Source organism: Malania oleifera, chromosome 1 (assembly GCF_029873635.1).
Source record: "Malania oleifera isolate guangnan ecotype guangnan chromosome 1, ASM2987363v1, whole genome shotgun sequence".
NCBI lineage: Eukaryota > Viridiplantae > Streptophyta > Magnoliopsida > Santalales > Ximeniaceae > Malania > Malania oleifera.
The window spans coordinates 81,074,308-81,098,557 of record NC_080417.1 but is presented as its reverse complement, the minus strand read 5'-3'; the positions used below and the strand labels follow the sequence as shown (position 1 = coordinate 81,098,557).

At 35.4% G+C, this 24,250-nt stretch overlaps 2 protein-coding genes across 2 annotated transcripts in view; one reads left to right on the top strand and one right to left on the bottom strand.

Moving 5' to 3' along the window:
- Positions 1 to 7,346: 7,346 nt before the first annotated feature.
- Positions 7,347 to 8,447, top strand: LOC131145543 (uncharacterized). The gene is made up of 2 exons (XM_058094727.1): positions 7,347 to 7,562; positions 7,710 to 8,447. The coding sequence occupies exons 1-2, from the start codon at positions 7,347 to 7,349 to the stop codon at positions 8,445 to 8,447; spliced, it is 954 nt and encodes a 317-aa protein (XP_057950710.1).
- A 3,163-nt stretch (positions 8,448 to 11,610) lies between these two features.
- The window catches only part of LOC131145471 (zinc finger BED domain-containing protein RICESLEEPER 2-like), a 43,739-nt gene continuing 31,099 nt past the window's right edge, over positions 11,611 to 24,250 (bottom strand). Inside the window, exons 2-7 of the mRNA XM_058094599.1 lie at positions 14,721 to 14,941; positions 13,736 to 13,852; positions 13,250 to 13,460; positions 12,512 to 13,084; positions 11,745 to 12,322; positions 11,611 to 11,651 (exon numbers count right to left, since the gene is read on the bottom strand). Coding sequence (XP_057950582.1) covers positions 11,611 to 11,651; positions 11,745 to 12,322; positions 12,512 to 13,084; positions 13,250 to 13,460; positions 13,736 to 13,852; positions 14,721 to 14,941 — 1,741 coding nt within the window. The remainder of the gene's footprint in view (positions 11,652 to 11,744; positions 12,323 to 12,511; positions 13,085 to 13,249; positions 13,461 to 13,735; positions 13,853 to 14,720; positions 14,942 to 24,250) is intronic.

Here is a 24,250-nt window from a genome sequence, read left to right as displayed (position 1 = left end):
ATGCCAACAGGAACCTCAATATGGTTGGTATTGAGATAATGGATGTAATCAAGGATAGAAAAACCACTGTAAAAAGGAGTGCAATTTCTCCTCCCTTCTCTCTTTAAATTTCTTTTATATTTTTCATATGTAATTAGCTTTAATTTGTGTATCAAATACTTCTAATTTTACTAAACCCAACTCACCCCTCCCTTTTGTGTTATCTTTGGACCAATAATTGGTATCAGAGTTAGCCCTCTTCTCCTAATTTTTTTTTTACTTAATCATCGTTAAGTGATCCATGACAATTGCTAACATTGGCTTAAGAGATTCTTCCCCATTAAACCTCCATTCTTTAATGGAGAAAATCTTTCCTACTAGAAAAATATGATGGCCATTTTCCTTAACTCCCTTAATTTTGAAATTTGGCATGTGATCCAAGATGGAAATAATCCACCATCCATTGTGGAAAATGGTGAGACTAAACCTAAGCATAGACATATGGGGAATTAAAAAAAAATGCATGCATCCAATATTTTGAAGTTATGAATATTTTGCATTGTGCATTAGATTGCGGAGAATTTAATTTCACTTGCTTCAATAGAAGAAAAGGGGGAAAATAATAAGATAGTGATGAAGAATTAGTTCTCATCACCAAAAAGTTCAAGTGATTCCTCAAAAAGTAAAAGGATGAAAGGAATGAAGAAATAATTAAACAAGAGAAGGTGACTTGTTACGAATGCAAGAATTTGAGGCACCTTCGAACCAAATACTGACATTTCGAGAAAGAAAAGAGGATGTTGACTTTTTGAGTATGATCCCTATTTGGATGCTGACAAAGCACCAATATCTTATGTGTGTTTTAAGTGATTGAACATGTTTCTATTTTGACACACACATAAGAGACAGGAAGTGGAAGCCGAGTCAAGACTTAAAGCGCATACAACTTGGCGTATTCCATGAGGTCTGAAGAGCAAAAGACAAGAAGACATATTTGATTTTATTGTATTGCATTTTGTTTTTATAATTCGGTTTGTAATAATGCATGACATGCATGATATGGATGATAAGCTCAGGATGATGGTAAATTGACCTTAGGAACCTAACCACTCACATAAAACCTTTTTCAAAATTGCCTAAATAGCATAAAGGTTTTCAAAATAAATTGAGGTCAAAAATTAGGGCTTACATAGACTTCGGTTGACTGACGTTGGATTTTTGGGGCAAAATTGAAATTTTAACGCACTCGATCGACCGACCATTCGTATACTATAAACTAATGGTCGACCGAAACACTGTTTGCCCGGGGTCAACTTGTTGACCAAGGCTTGGTCGACTGAACAAAGAAGTTGACCAAAGTTAAAGCATTGGTCAACCAAACCCAGCATGCACAAGTTGCCTCGGTTGACCGAATCGGTCATAAGTCAACATATTGACTTCGCTCAGTCGATCATTTTGAAATGAATGTGTTGTCCACGATTGACCAAATTGATATATGTCTGATCCCCAACTACTTGGTTAACTAAACTAATAGTTCAAATTGGCCACGGTCGACCGAACCACATGAACGGTCAACCAAACCTCAGCCATGGTCGACCGAACCTACGAATAGTTCAAAATCGCCTTGAGATGGTCAACCATATCTGCAATTCAAAAGTTCACGGTCGACCGAATTTAGCAATATGGTCGACCGAACCTTTAATATGGTCGACTAAACCTCTCCGGTTCGCACATTTTTAACTATGATAATTGGGGTTAAATTTTAATTAAATATTTTCAAAATTACATCTATGTCCTTAATGGTCATATTTTTTCCCAACTCTATATATACCCCCTTCATAACTCTTGATTAGCAAGTTGATTAGCCCAAAAACTCTCTCAAATTTTATACTCAATTTTTACTCTCTTTTTCATTATTTCTTTGATAAATCATTCAAAGAGAGCATAGTTTTAAACATCCTTTGGGCATTTGTTTTTTACAAATCTAAATCGTTTTTACTTTCATCTTGCATATATTTTCATATCTTATTTTGAGAGTATTACTTTGGTTTCTCCTACATATTTCATTTGATAAATATTCTTGAGAGTTAATATTATTTGCTTTTGAATCTTGCACATTTATTGAAAGATTCAAAGGCCCATTTGCTTGTGCTTGCGAAAAATTTTTTGAGCCATAAACCCTAAATTTTTTAGCACCTTATTGAGAAAAATATTTTTGGAGAAATTCTTATTTGGGCATAAAATCTTTGAGCACTCATTGTACACATCTTTATTCAAAGACTATTTTTGTAAAAAACGCATTCTCACATTGAGCTTATTTTCATATCATACGTGAGTGTATTGAGCTTATCATTGTACACGTCATCTTGTATTACAAGCATTTGTTTGTATAAAATAATTTAATTATCTGTTGTATTCCCGATGTGTGGTCTGAAGAGGGAGACTTGCCCTATGAAAAGTCTCAGATTTGCTCAGACCTGATTAAAAGAGCACCGGATTAGTTCAGATCCGGTTAGGAGAACTAGGTGCACCAGTATGGAAGGTGTTGTAAATGGTGTCACTCCACCCGCAAGTTAGCAACGTAGTGAATCCTCTTGTTTGTGAGCTTGAGGCGGGGATGTAGGCAGTATTGGCTGAACCCCGATAACATATCGTGTGTTTGTTCTTAATTTCCTGCACTTTATATTCCTACACATGCATGTTATATTTGACATATAGTGAATGTTGTGCATAATTTAATTTCTACATATTATATTTATCTGCTCAATTGGTATATGCTTAGAAAGACCTAGGTTGTATATTACTGCTACTGATTTAGTTGAACCTAGGAAGAAATTTTTAAATCCCAATTCACCCCCTCCCCCTCTTGGGAATACATCAATTCCAACAGAGGAGGTTCAATAAGAAGACTTTCAATGCCATTTAGAAAGATAGTGACTTCGACTCGGATTTTGGCGCAGAGATGACAAATATTTGCCTTATGACCATTGAAGATAATGATAAGGTAAGCTCGTTCTCCTTGAATGAAAATTTCCAAGATCAATTTATTAATACTCTTAAATTTGGTACTTAATTGGAAATGTTTTTCTTTGAAAAATGAAACTTGAGATTTTTCAAAATTTTTAAGTTTTTTTCCAAATAAATTGTTTTTGTCTAATGATTCATCTTAAATAAGGGATCAAAATTTTCTTTTAAACTTAAGTTTTTGTGTTTCCCTTAAAATGTTATATTTTGTGCATATATTTAGCTATATTTTTAAACTTGATGAAAAAACATTGAATTATAATTATTTGTGATGTTTTGATGATAAATGAATATTTTGTAAGTTTGAGCATATTGATAAATCTTTGAAATTCTCTTACGTTAAAATGCTCATTATGAAAACCTTGCTAGAATTTTTTAATATATTGATTTAAGGGGAGCATGCTTAAACTAAATATCATATCTTTTAATTTTAAAGTATGAATATCCTATCGATCATTTTGAAAATTTGAGCTTAATGAGTTGTGATGTTGTAAAAAATGGGTTTAAATGAGTACTGTGGTTGAAGTCAAATTAAGCACATTGAATATTCTTGTTGTTGATATTCATTTTCAAAATACTGAATATGTCTTGCTATGGAAATTGAACTTATAATTGAATTCAAATTGAATATCTTGTAATGATTGAAATTATTGAAATATGAAAATTTTTTGAATGATGATTTCTTGAGCACATTGAATATTTTGTTATGGATTTTGAGCTTATATGAATTTGAGCATAATGTTGAAATTATTGAACTTTTGGAATATTGAATATCTTGGTATGAATATTTAAGCATATTGAAATGTCCTTGTGAATGGTTTTATGAATTTAAAACATTTTCCTCCCTTTTAAAAATCTTTTGATATTTACCAAGGGGGAACAAGCATAACTAAAATAATTTGATTTTGTAAACTCTTGAAAGATATATATATATATATATTGAAAACAAGAGCATGGTTGGGAATATATTTGAAAAATGATTGCAAATTTTGAATGATATGACCATTATGAAAATTTTAAACTTTGGAAAATTATGGTCTTTGTTGTATAATGAAAATATGATAGAATTTATGAGTATCATGAAAATAAGAACTTATTGAAACTAGAACACCTTGGTTTAAACTTGATTTTCAAATTATGGACTAACAAAATTCATACCCCCCCCCCCTACCTAATTTTCCTTTTGATAATGACAAAAGGGGATAAATTTTCAAGCATGAAAAGTTTGTTTTTAAATTAATTGGCTCAAGTATTGTATCCAAAAATTTGAAGGTCTATGGAATAGTTTGCACTTGACAACTGCCAATACCAGACTTCGTGGATTTCTATCGAATGCCCTAAATTTCTTCGAAGAAGTTACCAATATGTATAAGTCCTAGAAGGCTAGGGAGTTGACAAGCAATGAAGATTGAGTGATGACTCTAGGAATATTTTAAGGGATATGTAATTCCTTTTGATTTCATGATAATAGAGTAATATGACCCTCGTAAGATGAAAACATCGCAAAGGCTACAAAATTGTTACAATGGACTAAGAAACATGGTTAATCATAATAAGTGTAACTGTTGTCTTGTATGTGTGTTATGTGAATCATTTATTTGCTTAATTTTTTCTTATTCATTGTGCTATTTTTCTTTTGAAAAAATGTTTAGGAAAAATTCCTTGTTTGAAGAAAAATCTACCCATTGCTCAAGATCCTTTACTCACCCAATGAAGAGTCAAAGATATGAACACACAAGAGCATTTGAATGGAGAAGGATCGATGGATAGAAGGTTTGAGGCACTATAGAAGTCTTTAGCGAACATAATAGCTTTAAAAAAAATGAAAGAGAACAATCTCCCAGCCTAGTTGGAAAATCAGTCAGAGATTTCTTCTTTATGTTTCTAGCATCACAAGAACTAGCCCCTAAGGCACCTATGGTGGATGAGTTCTCAATGAATAACTAGATGGCTACCTGCAAGAGTATTTGAGAACAATCCAAAGGATACATGACTATGGAGGGAGTAAGTTCAAGGAGTTATGTTTATTCACCGATATAACATGGCCACTAAGTTCAAGACCCTAGAATTTGAAATTTACAACATGATAGAATGTCCAAAGACCTATTACAATTGTACACAAAGAAAATGGTGATTCATGTGAAGAATCATAAACTATTAATGCATTTGTTTCATGAGAGTCTATCTAGACCGGCATTTCGGTGGTATAGTATGCTAGAAAAGAGCAAGATACAAAGATGGAAAGACCTGGCCGATGCCTTCATGTTACAGTATCAACACTGACATAGCCCCCACTCAGTCACAACTATATGGTATGGAAAATAAGAATACTAAGACATTCTGAGAAAAGGTAGTGCAAGTACAACCACCCCTTGATAAAAAAGACATGGTTGAACAATTTTTTGGCACCTTCCTTGGCATAAATATATATTATAAGTTATTAAGCCCCTGTTTGATAGATTTTGCAGAAGTAGTGGCCATGGGCGAGAAGGTGGAAGCAAGGTTGAAGACAGGAAAGCTAGTCAACTATGTCACACTGCATGCAAGAGAGTCACACTCGAAGAGAGTCCCCTAAAAAAATAAGGATGCGAAAATGAAGAAGTCAGCATGGTAGAAAGTAAGAATACGAAAGAATTACCTTATCAAGCATAGCCACCCCTTGATAACAAAGACATAGTTAAACTATATTTTGGCACCTTCCAAGGATACACTATGATAAGTTATTAAGCCTCACTTTAATCTATTTTGTAGAAGTAGTGGTTATAGGCGAGAAGATGGAAGTAGGGTTGAAGACGGGGAAGCTAGTGGGCTACATCACACTACATATAGGAGAGTCCCACTCAAAGAAAGTCCCCCATAAAAAAGACACAAAAGACAAAGAAGTTAGCATGGTAAGCAAGAGTGACAGCTATGGTGTATTCCCAAGAGGGGAGGGGGTGAATTGGGTATTAAAAATTCTTCCTAGGTTAAGTGTTTTCAATTTTAAATCGCAGCCAATATTACAGAACCTAGGGTCTTTCTGTGCAAACGCCCATACACGAGAGAGAAAGAGTAGACACAATATTTGTTATCAAGGTTTGGCCAATCCTGCCTACGTCCTCGCCTCAAGCCAACCCGCTTTAGGATTCCACTACCTTACTCACTTAACCAAGAGGAGCAACATCATCTAAAAATATCTTTATAGGTCAAAATCTCCCCAGCTCACTTACCAAGTGGAGCCAAACCGGTTCTCCTTACAAGGCGGAGTCTCCCTAACTCACTTACCGAGTGGAGCCAACTCAGCTCTCCTTATAGGGTAGAGTCCCCCTAACTTACTTATCGGATGAAGTCAAATTGTTTCTCCTTACAGGGCGGAGTCTCCTTAGCTTACTTATCGGGCAGAGCCAAATCGGTTCTACTGATATGAAAATTTTGCATACAAATAAAGTGCTTCTCAAATAAGTTGATGTACAAATTAAAGCTTTATATGCACTCTCTAATCAAATGAAGTTAAGCTCAGTAGAGTAGATATATTGCAAACTAGGGTTTTGGGTTGATATTTATAAGTATTCTCGGCATCTAAAAGATTTTTGGCCGTTAGATCATTGAAAATATTTTTAATAAAAAGGATATGTCTATTTCAACGCTGGAGCGTCATTCTACCTGACAAACTCGTCGATGAGTGGACACATTTGTCGACGAATGTCCTTTACTCGATTGTCGATGAGACCAGGGGATTCATCAACGAGTGGCCTATCTGAGATTTATATGGTCTCGGTATTTACTCGTCGACGAGGCCAAGGGACTAGTTGATGAGCACCCTATTTTTCAGCTCTATTAACCTTCTAAAATGCATATCCAACCTATAACAAATGCATATGAATATTTCATGAAAAACATGCATCCTAGGGTCAATCTATATGTCATTTTGAGCTTCGCATTATATCTTATGAGAAATGCAAATACAATCAAGACAAAATACCAATTACAACTGAAAATCTGGTTTGTCTTTCCTTTTACTCTTCTACTACCATGGATTAAGCCAAGTCGTATATGCTTCAAGTTTCTCGTGGCTTTCATAGCGTACTTACCATCTATGCATGCTAAGTCATGATTCTATTCAAAATCTCAATGCACAGGTAAAATACCACGTGATTTGTCATTATCAAAATGGGATTGAACACTAGAGTCAACATCTAGTGCCACCACCACACAAAGCTCCTAAAAAAAATAGGAAGACAACTTATAAGCCCTTCACCTCATTTGCTACACCATCAGATATGGTGCACCCTCCGCTAGCATCCCCTACTGTGCCTTAGGCAATGGATATCCTAAGCCGTCTGTGCCAAGAATTTTAGGACTTAATGTCAGAGGTGCGACATGAGTTGGCAGAGACAAGGACTGCAATCACCCTCGATTTGGGGGTCATATTTGAGGCACTCAGAGTCTGCATCCCATGTTCTTTAGAGACATTTGTCTTTCCAATATTTGGACCTCCAGCTACAACCCCTGGACCCTTAGTTTCTCTAGCTCCTCCATATTTGCCTACCCATCAGTTGCCATCTCTACATCCTTCACCAGTTGCGTAGTCTCCCGATCCTCGGTCTCCGATGCCACAACCTTCACATCCATCTCTAGCTCCATGAAATGCCCCACCGGCGAGCCCAATAGTGATGATCAATATAGACACTTCCAGTGAGAGGGAGATATAGATTCATACTGAGAAGGTTTCTGCACCAGCAACTGCATCCGAGGGCGAGGCACAGTCCCTCGCGAGTCCTCAGGATGCCCCTACTCCCGCGAGTCCTCTAGCTGCCCTTGCTAAACCACCTACCACACCAGTTGATATACCATCATCTCCAGTTACAACCACTAAGATTCTGGAGGTGGTTGCACCTATGGATGTGCCACTCACTGCTGTGCATTCTACCAAGCTAGCCGCTATTCTGTCGTCCCTGGTTGCAGCCTCAGCACCTCCAGCAGAGGAGGGTGTCCTTCCAGACCTTCCTCCAATATTTCTTATGAGAACCGCCCTCATCTTGCCTGTAGATGTCTCATTTCCTTTAGTGCCTCTTTCCATTGTTACACCTCCTATTCCTGGCCTGCGATGTGTGATGTCAAATCTGTCAATGGCCATAGTCATCAGCATGATAACCAAATCATCTGCCCCCACCACTAGGACATCCTCCATTGCTGCACCTGCAGCTCCAATCTCTCACGCACAACCTCCTGCACCCACTCCACCACCACCTGCTCCTACTGCTAGCATACCACTTGCCACTCCAGCATCACTCGAGTCACCGGCTTTGTCTAGTAGTTTTTCAGAGGATGATGTGACTGCTTTAAGCCTGCCTTCTGATGCGGCTCCCAGGTCTAATGTGAGCACCCCTTCTGATGATTCTGGGGATCTGGGGGTCAATGACTCCGATGATGACGCAGGTGGATCTACTGAGGAGGAGTACTAATTGCTCCATTGTGTCTTATGTTCTCTTCTGTTCTGAGCACTTCTTTGTATTTGTGTTGTGCTTGAGCACATTGCAGATTTTCTTCTTTTCTTTGTATTTTCTATTCATTTTGAATCACCATGACTATTATTTGGTTGTACCATTGCACATATTATATCCATTTGTCATATGTACTACCTGGTTGATTAATGCATATATGGTGATTTGCTTTTTGTCACTTGTGCTTGGTGTACTGATGTTTTAATTTCTAGTATTCAGGTTCTCTACTAGATGCATGCTTGTGCAAGTACACTTGTTTGACCTTTTTTCTCCGTGAGATGCATCCTCTTCCCTACTTCCAGGTGTTTTCTATTAATATGGGGGTTCTAGGGGCTAGGAGAGCACTACATGTCGCATTTAGGGGCACAAATGACATGATTTTTAATTTTTCAGTGAACATTGTATGTCGTATGCCATGATAACACCCTTTATGCCCTTTTCATTCTTTTATATAGCATTTGTGTTACAATTTCATGTCGTATCTTGTAAATGACTTTACTATGCTCACTAATGATGAAGTGAGTTGCTTGTCAATAGTTTCATGCGGTATAGTTAGTTTTATTGTTTAACAACTCGATGAGAGTTGATTAGGAGTTCATTCATTTTAATGTTGTTGTATAAGTGTTGGCATTCACATGGTATATTACAAGGTTAGGGCGCACTTACACATGATTTGTTTCACTTAGGTTCCGTTGTAAACACTGAGAGAACAACCATGATGACTATGACACCTTGTGAGGTTTTATTGAACTTTTCATTTTTTGTGAAAGTCATTTACATGAACTCTGAGTTCACGAAACTCAATTTTTCTCCTTCGAATATTCTTTGCATGCTAATCTCCTTATTAAGACATGAACTCTGATGTCTAGTGGGGAGATACAAATCTAGGTCTTGTACCCTACTTAAGACATGAGTATTAAGCCACCCCTAGAGATTAGTATAATTTATGAACTTCCTTTTTAAGCTCAGTTCCCTATCGGTAGCACAAAGACGACATAAGTTGTGATGATTGTCCTAGCTGACCATGAAATAAAATTATATAAAGACAAGAATAAGAAGAAAATAAAGAAAAATAGAAAATGAGAAAAGTACATAGATGTCCACTCCAAATACAAAATGGCCAAGATAGGGGCACAACACACCACATTCATGCATGTATAAAGCTTCTTTGGGTGCTCTGGTGCATATGATAGATTCACGCATTGGTTTATGAATTATCAATCCAGGGCGTTCTTGGTAGGATGTGGCCAGTAGGTGAGAAGACGCTAGGGTCAAGTACTTGACACCTCGGTAATAGGCTGGATTCCATTCTTATGAGACTAGTCCACTCCATATTCATTGTTGTTTCTTAAATGTATGTGAGATGCTTTGACCATGTGTAGAGACCTGAAGAATTATATAAATTAAATAATAAAAGAAATGAGAGAAAAGGATTTTTCAAAGAGGGTTTCAGCAAGGTCTCGTCAACGAGTGTAGAGTGCAAGTCGAAGGATAGGCTTCTTGGGCTCATCAACTTGGACTTGTGTCTTGTCAACAAGAACTTACCGAGAGGGGGTTTGATGAAGCCAAAAGTTTGTCGACAAGGATTACTAGTTCGTCGACGAATTCCCTTCACGGACTTGTTGACGAGGTGACGTGTCTCATCGACGAATCTGCCTTTTATAAATAAGCCAACCTCGAGATTTCAGTGACATTTTCATGCAAAAAATCTCTCTCTCTCTCTCTCTCTCTCTCTCTCTCTCTCTCTCTCTCTCTCTCTCTCTCTCTCTCTCTAAAATCATCTTCCCCTCCTTCTCTCTTCATTTTTGGCTTCAATTCTCGTCCATTCGAAAATCGGAAGCTGCCACATTTAGGGGTGAACAAACGGTCAATTTGGCCAAATTCAGGTAATTAACCGAATTAACCGAAAAATTCGGTTAAATAAAATCATTAACCGAACCGACCGAATTGGAGGAGGAAATCGAACTGAACCTGACCGAATTACCCGAAAGGGTAATTCGGTTAACCGACTTTAACCGAAATTATTTTAAATTGATTATTATACAAAAAATTTAAAAAACCAAATCCAACTTAATTAAATACCTTATTTATTAATTTTATTAATAAGAATGATATTTTACCATAGAACAAAGAACCCAAAACAAGAAAAACAACGACAAAATATAATAATAATAATAATAATAATAATAATAATAATAATAATAATAATAATAATAATAATAATAATAATAATAATAATAATAATGATGATGATGATAATGACGAGTATAAGCAAACTTGATTAAACTCCTTAACTTACATAAGCAAAATAGGGTTGTTCACAAGAAGCATAACCATTAACCAGTGTTCATAAAATTGCCAAACCAAATGACGAGTATAAGCACAAGTTTAGTTTCTACTAAAGGCAAATTAAGCAAGACAATCCCAGAATTCAATAGAAAAAAAAAAAAAAAGTGGGGTGGAGTGAATTGGGGGTAGGGTTACCCACCGTCAGCTGAATTAAGAAACTCTAAATTTTGAAGAATAAAAAATCTATAATGACACCATCAAAGGCTCACAACTAGTCAACTAGGTGTCTTATCCCTGCTTAGATAAAATCTAATCAATGTAAAAATAGAAGTATACATAAAATCTAATAAATGTAAAAATAAAATCATCTGCATACCAAAACAATCTAGAAAATCTTCCTAAAAAAATATAATCACAGACCAAACATGAAATTTAAAGGTCTGCAGTGTCTACTTGGATTTGAGTTCAAGAGTACAAAGTTCATAATATTATATTACAGACCAATGTAAACAGTTTGTGCAAAATAAAAATAAAAAACAAACATAAAATATAAATTGTTTCTAAAAAATTAAAATAAAAAACTAGGACTTCAATGCTTCATACATCAGCTGACAAGTGACAGCTACAATTTCATGGCTTCTTGTATTAGAAACTCCCACTTTTCAGCTTCTTACATTACAAAATACAAAATACAGTTTCTCTACTTATTTCACCTGTAAGTCTGCAACAAACCAAAATAATGATAATTGATAGCATGTTATTTATATGACAAAACACTAAAGCATAATCTCAATATGAAAGTATGAAACCAACCTTTTGTCTTTCTTTTTTTGTCTTATTCCCCAATTGTGGACTCCAATGCAACCTTTGACAACTCTAAAAAATTGTATAGAAGCAATCGTAAGTTATAATAATTTATCATTCAATGAAAAAATGAAAATTTTTGACAATATATAAATATAATATTACCTTTTTCTAGATTTTCAAGGTCATATATGTCTTCTTCAACCTTAATTGGAGTGTGTGAACCCCGCATCCAATCTTGTGTACAAATAAGATCTTGAACAATTTTAGGAGTCAAAGAACTCCTAAAGGCATCGAGAACACGCCCCCCTATGCTAAAAGCAGACTCTGAAACAACTGTAGAGATGGATACTACTAAAACATCATGAACCATATGTGAAAGGACGGGAAACCTTTGACTATTTAACCTCCACCACTCCAAAATATCAAAGCCCTCCACGTCCTTTTCACAATCCTCCCCCAAATACCTATCCAACTCTGATTTATTATCTTCACCTCCAATTTGAGTCTTGTACTTTTGATACAAAACTTTGAACTTTCGTTCTACTGCTTCACCTTGACCAGTGGAGCAAGTCGAGCTTGAAGTTTCACTTCTATTTGATTCTTCATTTTTAGATTGTGACAACTTTTTATACTCAGCAAACAATTCAAATGTTGTATCCTGAACCTTTTTCCCCACCAATAAACCTTTGTCACCTTCATACATAATAGAAAGAGCATATTGCACAAATCCCAACTTACATCTAGGGTCAAGAACAGATGCAACAAAAATCAACATATTCATTTTGTCAATGTTTCCCCAGTACTTGTTGTATTTATCCTTCATTTTCATGCTCATTAAACTAAACTCCAGGTCATCACTATTTTCCCACTCTTTTAGAAGACAATCAATCCCGCTAATTTCTTCAAAAAATGTATTACTTGTAACATACAAAGAACTTGAAACTCGTATAGTGAGTTCATAGAAGTGTTCCAAAAACATCACAAATTTTCTAACTTGTTCCCAATCAAAACTACTTGGTATGCCATCCCTAGTCTCAAGCTCAATTCTAAATGAAGGATCTTCATCCCTAAACCTTTCAAAAGCCATTTCATATCTTTGAGCTGTGTCTAGCATTAGATAAGTAGAATTCCATCGAGTGTTAACATCTAGGCATAACATCTTTTTGCATTCTACTTTTTCTACTTTTGCGCAACGCTTGAAATTTTTCAACCTAGCAGGTGAATGCCTAACATATCTGACTACGTCTCTAACACGAGCAACTGAATCCCCCATTTCTTTCAAACCATCTTGCACAACTAGGTTAATTATATGTGCAATGCACCTCATGTGCAAGAATTTGCCTCCACAAATGTCTTTTCTCCAATTTGAAACTTTTCTTTTTATGTAGGCAATTGCAACGTCATTTGAACTTGCATTATCTACAGTCATTGTAAACACATTATCAACTCCCCAGTCAAACAAACACCTCTCAATGGCCATACCTATCTCTTCACCTTTATGACTATAAATTGGACAAAAGTTAAGGATCTTTTTGTTCAATTTCCAATCATTATCTATAAAGTGTGCAGTCAAACACATATAATTGACCTTTTGCAAAGAAGTCCATGTATCAATTGTGAAACTAACCCTTTGAGAGGAGGTTTTAAAAAAAAATTTCAACTTTAACCTCTCTTCCATGTAAAGGTCATAACAATCCCTAGAAATTGTCCATCTTGATGGAATTCGAAAACGAGGGCATGCAACTTTCATAAGATGTTTGAATCCCACATTCTCTACAAATTTAAAAGGCAATTCATCAACAGTAAGCATGTAAGATAATGCCTTTCGAATTGCCTCTTGGTCAAATTTCCAATTTGTAAGAGTTGCCTTTGAGCCCTCTGCATTTTTTAAGCTGGTTGATAATTTAATTGTGTCTGTTTTGTTTCTTCAACATATGGATTTTGTCCACATCTAACCATATGATATCTAAGTGTGCTCATACCATTCTTTTTAAGATTAGCACAGTAATCAATATGACAATAATGACACTTATCCTTAATTTCACCAGACTCCGTCACAAATTTAGTGAAGTGATCCCACACTTCATATCTTAGTCTCATTCTCTTCCTAACTTTTTAATTAGATTGAGTAGGAGGATTAGTAGCACTCTCACTTGTCATACTGGGATTTGAAGGCTGATGTTGGGAATTAGCTTGCGTCATTATTGCATCCTCCAAGTTTGGCACCTCCACCTCTATAGGCAAGTCATTGCTCATTTTCCCTTTAATATCTGAAAAAAATAAAAAAGAAGGGTAAAGTCCATCATAGAAGAGTACTAATCCAAATTTTTAAAAAAAAATACTCTGATCACAACATAAAGCATTCTTACCTTAAAAACTTTTACATAAAACAATATGCTTACCTATTACATTCATATTCATAACTTAGCAAGTGGCAATCATATGCAGAAAGCTCAAAAAATGTGGTTTTGGGTTTCAATTATTAAAAATGCATGCAATGAGCATGCGTTGATCATCCCACTGAAATTTAATCGATGCATTTGTTGTGAATAGAATTTTAATGAATAAATTTGCATCACTTATTTCTAGCTAAAAGAAAATAAAATTACAATACAGCATTTTTCCACAAAATAAAATAGAAGCAGACACTTGATAATGCTTCAATGGAATATGTTCTCATTGAACTTTCAAGATTTAAAATTTTCAAGCACTAAATAATGCATTCCAATAAAACTAACCAAGAACTAGGATAAATTTTCTCCAGATTTCACCTAATTTTCATGGCTCTAAGGCGGTGTTTGGGAGCATCCATTAAATATTTTGAAGCTGAATTCATTAATACACACAAAACCAAATTTGTTGAATAATCTGAAGGTCATAACTATTTACACTGAAACTGAAATACTCATCCTAAATGCAAAATCAACTTCAAAGACAAATCATATTTTCCATTCTTAACCTTCTAATAATTTCTACCAGAAATTAAAAATGAAGCAGCAAAAATGTTGATAAATGCAAACCCAAAAAATGCACATAAATATAATAACAAAAGTGCAAGAAGAAGAAGAAGAAGAAGAAGAAGAAGAAGAAGAAGAAGAAGAGGAGGAGGAGGAGGAGGAGGAGAACAGGAAGAGTTACAGGGGTTCGAGTTTGCACGGCGAGCTGGTGGCTGAGAGTCTGAGACGCTGAGGACCGAGACGAGAGGCTGGACTCTGGAGAGCCGAGCTGCCGAAGACTCGAAGAGGCCAGAGGGGATTTGCCGACTCCGAGAGGTGGTCCAATGACTCTGATGGAGAGGCAGGAGAGCTACGGCATGCGGGCATGCGTCGTGCGGGGCAGATCGGCAGAGCGCATAAAAACTGAGAAAGTAAGAAACCCTAACTCTAATCCCCAATCCCCACTGTGAGTGTGAAGTGTGAACGAAGCCTTTTTTCCCCCCAGGCCTAGGTCCCAAGCCCCAAGCGGCCAAGCCCAAGTCGCCCGACTGCTGTTCAGTGTTCACACATCACTGCTCTGCCCAACCACCCTATTATAAATTATATTAAAAATGTAAACTATTAGTAATTCGGTTAATCGGCTAATCGATATTTTTTTAACCGTTAACCAAACCGAAATTGATTAACCAAAAGTTTGTAGAATTTTAACCGAACGGACCGAACCAATTTTTTTACTCGAACTGAACCAGCCAATTTCGGCCGGTTAATTCGGTTTTCACCGAATTATGCTCACCCCTAGCCACATTACTTCTAGGAAGATTCTCTTTAAATCTGCTGGAGTAGTTTGTTGGTTAGTCCAACTTGGGCACCATCCCAAAATCTAGTTAAGTTGGTTATTTTAGGCTTTATAAGTTATTAGGTGTTTCTGGACTAAGGAAAATGCTTTAGATAGTACAATACTGAAGTTTTGTCGGGGAAAATGCAATTTCAGGGTGTTGAGCTAAGGAACACACAAGAATAAGTTTGGAATATTTTGTGGGTTTCTCAATAAGTCAGGTAATGGGATAAATTAAGTCAGTATTTTTCATGAAATTATTTATTATTATACAACATTTATTTTTAGGAAAATATATATGATTTAGAACTATGTTTGAGAATACTACTATTGAATAGGGAAACTATTTTAACATATTTTATATGGAAATACGATTTTAGAGTAAATTATGAGTTTATAAGGCTATGCACATTTGTGTGGCATAAGTAGTACATTTTCATGAAACTATGTTATATTAAAATATTATGACTTTTCCATGATAAGTATGTTATGACAGTTTCAGGAAGACCCTAAAAATAGTACTAAAACTATAGTTTTAAAAATTATGATAAACAGTGCAAGAATTCATGATTTTTACGTTATGAATTATACCGGCATAAATTTTGTAATTTTTACGTTATGAATTATACCGGCGTAAATGTCGTGATTTGTACGTCATGAATTATACCAGCATAAATGCCGTGATTTTTACATTATGAATTATGTCAGCATTGACGCTGTGATTATGTATGATATGTAAGAAATTATGAAATATGTTTATGTTATGTTCACCCTTGTTAGATTTGGTGCAACCCCAAAAGGCGGGGGGGTGAATTGGAAATTTAAAAATTATCACCTAAGTCAATCGGTTTAACAGTAGTATTACACAAACTAGGATCAATCTAGTGCATGTAAAATAAATCAATGTAAATATACAACAGAATTTAAACTACAATAAAAATTTAACCAAGCATGCACAATAAAGCAGTAAAAGAGACGACACCCAGAAATGTTATCGAGGTTCGACAAACTGCCTACGTCCTCGCCTTGGCTAACAAGCACAAGGATTGCCACTATAGGCTCACTTAACAGGTGGAGCGGCACCTAAACAACCAGGTCAATTAGCAAAGGGCTGACCTCAACCTTTACAACCAGGTCAATTAACACAGCGCTGACCTCAACCTACACAATCCTTCCAGGCTGGATTACCGCGTCCTCAGGCCACGCCTGGAATACAACAGATTTCTCAATAAAATTTGTATACAACAAATGTGCTTCTTAACTAAGCAGATATGTATTACAATATGCACGGTATAATCAATGCACTACCAAAAGATAGGATTTGATAAGCTCAGTGTAGTCTAAGTGTCTACTATCAAATATTTATACAAATATTGCAATCAGTGTGTGAGAGTGTAAATAATATGATTTTTGTGTCAAAAAATGATTTCAATCACAATGCACAAACAAAGATCACAAGCACACCTCAAATATCTCAACAATTCTCAATATAAACCACAAGAGATATTCAAACAATGGTTTGTAAAGTATTTATTTGATCTTTGTAATAAAATGATAATCTCAATCAAAAGGTATAGCAACTAAGATTTTTTAACACTCAAGAAAATATCTCAAAATAAATTTCTCAAAGATAAGCACAAGAGATATTTTTGAAAATGATGTATAAAATATTTTAGCAATCAAAATACAATATGAACTCTTGAATATTGCAATGAAAATACAAAACTCGGAAGCTCTAAGAAGTTTTTCTATGGAAGGCTTATTTACGAAGCCCCCTACAAAAACTAGAAGCTTACATTCTATGAAAAATAAATCTTAATCAGAACAAGCAAGAGAGAGTTTAAGCTTGATGAGATAAAACACATGAATACTCTTACAAAGAAGTATTTGCAATATGAAAGAGTAAGAGGAGTAGTATATGGCTTGAATATGAGATTTTGGCTTTTTGAAAGTTAGAAGATATTTGATAATTATTATTGCTAATCTCATGCTAATTTTTGCAAATAAAGGGCTATATATAGAGTTCCCCAAAAATATAACCATTCAGGACATGTAGGGTTTTATTATGATTGTTTAAAAACATTTTAACATAATTAATCCTATTTAAAAATTTAACTGTAGTAAAAAATATTGTCCAACCCGAGAGCACCAGTCAACCGGATGCGAGGTTTGGTTGACCAAGTGACTGAGTTCGGTCGACCGGGCGAAATTTGAACTGAAAGTTTGGTTGACCAGACTAGGGGTTCCAAGGCGATTTTTCCATTCTAACACGATTCAGTCGATCAGGTGATTTTGAACTATGAAGTTCGGTCGACCAGGGCGTTGGATTTTCCCATGTGTGGGTTTGGTTGACTAGGGCGTTGCCCATTTAAATTTGGTTGGTTGACCGAGGAGTCAAATGTTGACTCGGTGGGAGTTCGGTCGACCAAGTCATATAAACTCGGTACAGTACGATCGATTGAGCTATGGTCAAAATGTTGACCGCTTGACCAATTTGATCGACCGAATAATTTACACAGTGAAAGTTCGGTCGACCGAACATGCATTTTTAATGCATTTTGGTTCCAACTCCCTTATACATTCACCCTATTCATATAAGCATATATGTTTATGCATGCATGTAGGTCCTAGGGTCATTCTAGGTCTTTTTTAGGACACCGAAAAATTCTAGCGTCGGTCGACCGATCCCTGAGATCTATCTATGGTCTTGAGCTTATCAATCCTACCATGCAGGTAAGACATTAATTATTACAAACCATTTTCATATGTTACTATTACATACCCAAAATGATAAATATAAATTACAATGAATAAACATTTCGAGTCTTCATCTTCTTTAAGCCCATGTGCGTGCAACATACGATACTTCCGATTGGTTCTGCACACAAACTCATTAACCATTAAATATCAGAGTATTTGTCATAATCAAAATGGAATATGACCAATAAGGTCAACAACCTTGAAATATGAAACTTCTATATTCAATATCATGAAATGTATTATATTTTATCACAACTTGGATAACTTAGTTTAGTTTTATGAAGAACGGTACCATAGCTATATGTTTACGTTTACGTTTATGTTAGTGCTACCACACATCTTATATAAAGTGTGGGAGATGGAAGTCGATGTGGCTTTATGAGAGTTTCGTAGTTCCCCTGGTAGTCCGGCACAGGTGGAACAGGCCCATCGTACTTACACTATAACCGATATTGACTTAGCATGGTTGGCAAGCCATTGCTAGGTCCAGCCTTCAGACCGCACAACCCTGTCATGTGGGGGGTAAGACATGACGATAGTTAACTATCTATCTATCCTGGTTAATATTTCAAGTATGATATGGTTATATAAGATGATTTTGCAGTACAGAAATTTAGTATGTTAAGCTATGTTATGATAAATCATGTTTTATTCAGATATGATACAGCTTTTTATACCAGTTATGAATTATGTACTGTTTATATGTATATCACGAAAAATACTCGTATTGCCATACACTGATATTAATTTGTCTCCTTTACTGAGAGGTGTCTCACCCTAGCATTATAAACATTTCAAGAAATCCAGGTAGGAGGGCGGATAAAGCCCCACAGCAGTAGAAGTGAACTAAGTTATCCTGTCTGTAGGGTAAGTGGATGAGCTAGGGTTAGATGGATTTTGGGGTTACGACCCTAGGATACTTTTTGGTCTATTGGGATGTATGTATATGTATGTGACGAATTATTAGAACTCCAGTATGGTTTCTAGTATTTATGGTATGTATATGATTTTATGTTTTCCACTGCTTAAGTATCAGAGTTATATGACATATATATTCCTGATACCCATGGGTCCAGGTTGATCACAATTATGACAGCTTGGCAGGATTATTATGTATGTTAATATGTGGAAAAGGAATATATATAGGGAAAAATAAGCAGGCCGTTACACCATGTATGTTTTTCCTCACATACGAGAGTGATCCCATCTACATGAGTGTTTTTTAGAGTATACGAGTGAGGCTGAGTCAAGACAATCGCTCTGTAGGTGTCTAAGGATGACCCGAGTGAGATAAATCATTCACTTTACACATGCCTTGTGGCTATGCTTGTTTATACTAAAATTTATATGATGATATTAACTCTGAATTGGAATTACTGATTGAATCTCTAAGGGTTATGATGTTTTTTATGACTATATCCTGTTGAGACATGTATGAGTGATTTGCTTCAAAGTTGTCTTTATAACGGAGTTGTTTGTAGACAAGCATGATTGCAATAATGTTATATATCTGTATGTGAAATGGCATGATTGTGTTACTTGTTGCTTCTAATTGATGTTCATTAGGATAAGTGTTTGTGGGTATCACCCTGGAAACCCGCACAAGACTATAACTTGTCCACTAGAGCCACCTAGGGGTTTAAAGTCTTGTTGCATATGGTAAATGCAATCATGTTTCCCAACAAAAAAGAGGTAGATAAGAGTTTGTTATCTTTTGTGGGTTTCTTAGTTTTGCTTTTCTCAAGGACTAGCAAAGTGTAAGTTGGGGTTGTGATTTGTTCCTAAAATGTACAAAATTAGGCCCCTATTTACCTATGTTTTGTCCTCATTTACATTGTAATTATTCCTTTTTGTCCTAATTCGAAGTTACACATGGTTTCTTCATGCTTCAGGAAATTGAAGTTTAAATTAAGGAGTTAAGCAATGCAAGAAGCCAAGGAAGAAATTTGGAAGCATAAGGCTCAACTAAGTGCTCAACCTAAGTCTCCAAGGCCTCATTCCATTTGAAGCAACACAACCTTGTTTGACTATATGGTGCAACCTTGCCATCCCAAGGGGTGATCAGGTCATAAAATAAAGACTCCAAAGTGCTAACTGAAGCAGAAATAATGAAGGCTTAGACCAAGGGCGCAACCAAGAGATCCTGAAGTTGCGACTAGGTCGAGGAAGACATCATTTAAACCCTATAAATTCCATAGCATCTCGATTAGGGCGCAGCCAGGGGAAATCAGGGGCACGTCCGGATTGACAACCTTCGAGCCCAGTAATCTGCTTCGCGAGATTTCTCCCGAAACTTTCTTGATTTGAATTTAATCCCTTGGAAACCCTTTTGGGTATAAAATCAAACTTCAAATAGGTGATTAGAGTTCCCTTTTGGCCCCTTTTTGGTTAGTGACAAACCTTATATGTCGTTGGGTGCCATTTAGATTAGGTTTACATTCATTCTTTACTTTCATGTCTAGTTCCCAATCAGTATCTTAAGAAGTTAGTGACAAGTTTTTGAGTTATGATTGGTGTCGTAGAGTAGATTTACTGCTTTCTTTCAAGTTCATGTTTGGTTTGTATTCGGATTCTTCGAAGGCCTATGACAACCTTCAAGTTATGATTGTTGCCGCATAGAGTAGTTGGTTTTCAATTGTATTCCCAAAAAGCTAGTGACATGCCTTTAAGCTTCAATTGATGCCATTTACATTGCTTTGATTTAAATTCTGAAATTTAAATACCATGTCTTTAATTTCTTGCACATTTAGTTCTCTGATTGTGATGAAACCCTAGGGGATAGGATAGCATAGCTAGGGATTCATTCACTTATACGTAATAGGGTATGGTTTCTATAGAGAGTTTCATGATCACTAGATAGGGTATACCCTGGTTCCCGATCATGCTCTGGACGATTGGTGCACCTTAGCTACCCTATGCCACTCGAGCGATTCACTTGGCCATTGAACCTAGTACAGATAGCTAACCAGAAATAGTTATCATAAATGACAGCCTTAGCTGGATTCATGACCAGAGACTCGCTTTCTAGAAGTAAATTCAATACAATTTACTTGCTTTTGTAGTTGATAGAAACACCATCAAATCCATCTTTCCATTCTTGTTTCAGCGTGGTAAACTATAATAAAATTGGTACACCGCTGCACTAGAGTCCCTGAGATCGACACCCAACTCACTCCCTGTTCTACTAAACTTGGGATTAGTTGAGTTATAAATATTATTTTTGGTAGTTAAAGACCCAAGACTTGGCGAGCCTACCAAGCTTATTCAAATTTTCCATAATGTTGTGGTCACTTATCTTGAGTCATTGTATGAATTTTACCACCTTTTCATCGTAAACCTCCTTACTTTTTTCTTTGTTGGATTCTTTCTCATCACTAATTTTATCTTCACCCTTCCTTCTTCTTTTAGCTCTTCTGGAGTATAGCATCATCCATTCTTTTTCATTCCTCCACACCAGACAAATTAGCTACATTTGCCTCATCATTTGAGTTCATTACTTCTACTTCATACTTCCACGACACATCTTGATTGAAAGAGTATGTGAATGGTGTAGGTGATTTAATGGAAATGGATTTTGTATTGGTCGAAGATGGTACATGGTATTAGATTCAAACGAGTGTATAAGTGATAGTAACAGATGATGTGGGATAGTTTAGGCCATGGACTTCAAAAACTACAAGAGCATTAATTAAAGTGTTTCGATGCTATGGTAATGGGTTGGTTTCTTATGTCTGGATTTGAAGCATCTCCAATGGGTCAAAATTTCAGAATGTTTGAATCAATTAGGTCTTGAACTTTGTGCTTGAGAGTATTCATATGATATTCACATGAAGCATTATGATTATGAAACCTCATATTCTGTCTCTACTTCAGAGGTATTGGGACAATCGTCCCTTGAGATACCAATTAATGGTATAGGTCAACCAAAGGAATTGGCTATGTAGTGAACTCTTTTTTAAGCTTTGTGGTGTAATCCCAAGAAGGGGGGGGGGGATGAATTGGAAATTTAAAAATTTTTCCTAGGTTTAGTTAAGCCAGCAGCAGTAATACACAACCTAGGCTCTACCTAAGCTCTTCCCAATATCATGGAAAAAATATTGAGCAAATATTTAAACAAATAAACCAATCTCAATAGATATTTATGAATGAAAATACAATGGGAGAAACTTTAGCTAACTCTCAAAAAGCAATATCAACCAATACAAGTATAAGAGAGTTTAAGCTTCAAAGAAATGTATACATGCCCACAAGATATGAGTGTTCACTTAATCCTCAAGTTGCAATAACTTTGCAAATGAAGATGAAGAACACAATGCACTCTTACTAAAATATGTAATCAATAGAGTATGAGAAAGATTTTTAACAATGAGCTTATGAAAATGTGGGAGTATGAAGGATTTTAGCACAATAAAAATTTCAGAGGATTTTTGCTAATGATTTTTGCTAATCTCTTCCTAATTAAGCCAAATGAGGGAGTATATATAGTCACTCCTCAAAATATGACCGTTGGGGACTCATTTGGTATTTTTGAAATTGTTTAATTATGTTTAAAGAAATTTAACCTTATTTAACTGTGATAAAAAAATTCGCCAACTCGAGAGGTTCAGTCGACCATATTCAAGGTTCATTCAACCACTTTAACAAGTTCAGTCAACCGTCTCAAGGCGATTTTGAACCCTTTGTAGGTTCAATCAACCAAGACAAAGGACGGTCACCTACTCATCTAGGTTCGGTCAACTGTGGCCAAAAAGAACTATACATTTGGTCAATCGAACAGTTGGGGTGTCAAACACTTTATGGTTCGGTCGACCAAAGTCTATCTATGGTCTTTTTATTTCCCCTATGGTCAGACTATGGCCTCTTGAGCTTATACATCTCATCATGCATGCAATACACTTATTACAAACCAAAATATAAAACCAAAATGCAGTACAATGAAACACAACATGTCTTCTTCTTCTGCTCTTCATTTTCCCATGGAGTATGCTAGGAGTATGTGCTCTTTAAGGTCTTTCTGGTATCCACTTCACTTTCATGTACGTGTTTTGAATGATTAACTTGTTCAAGTAGTTAGGCACACACATTAGTAACTTGTGGTTTGTCATTATCAAAACCAAGGATCGGACTCAAAAAGTCAACAATCTCCCCCTTTTTGATGATGAAAAACGCACTAGAGCAAAATGGGGTTTAGCCTAAAAAGGTTCCCCAAAAGAATATGCATAACTCAAAAATAAGTAATGTAGATTAAGCATATTGCAAAAGAAGACATTTCAAATAAATGCATTTAGTTTAGACATGAAAGCACAAAAGCATGATGCTTGCAGCTCAAATATTTTCCCATTAAAAAATGTTTTACCCTTTTAAATAAAATTTTCAAAGTATTTTCATTTTGCTTAGAAATTCTCCCCCTTTTGTCATCAGCAAAAGGGCTAAGTTACAAAATTATTTGAACATTAAAAAATTTTCCCTCTTTTAAGAAAAATATTTTAGAGATATAGCTTTAAAAAAATAATAATAACTCCCCCCATTTGACATTTAACCACATAAAAATTCTCCCCTTTTTCAAATAGCATTTGGCATATAACAACAATATGACTATTTTTAATAATTGAGCACACAAAACAAATAGTATAACTGGTCAATAAAAATTAGAATAACATGACAAACATGATTAGACTAGAACTATTTTCAAAACATTTTAATTCATATATATCATAAGACCCATGAAAAATTTGAGTTCAAGACACACAACATATGATCCAAAGGAAGGTTTGAGCATGATTTTAGTCAAATAAGTTTGTATGCATTTTCATGTGAAACCACTAAACCAGTTATGCAATTCAAAAATATATATGTATATAATAATAATAATAATAATAATAATAATAATAATAATAATAATAATAATAATAATAATAATAATAATAAGGCAAGAGATAAATAGTTTTAGTTTTGAAATTAGTTCTTGCCATAAAGTATTAAAATAAATTTTCCCTTTGGATATTATCAATGAAGTACTAGGGATGTGCTTGTTGAAAAAGAAACTTTAAAAATATGCAAGCAATATTTTTTCTGATATTTCATTTAAGCCCACAAAATATAACCAGAAAAACACAACCACAATGATCCTAAAAATA

What these genes read in the sequence shown, in the direction of transcription:
- LOC131145543 (XM_058094727.1), top strand. Translation starts at nt 7,347, where the DNA reads ATGTCAGAGGTGCGACATGAGTTGGCAGAGACAAGGACTGCAATCACC. An exon ending in CATCTCTACATCCTTCACCA is followed by an intron (nt 7,563 to 7,709) that starts GTTGCGTAGTCT and finishes CATACTGAGAAG; the next exon opens with GTTTCTGCACCAGCAACTGC.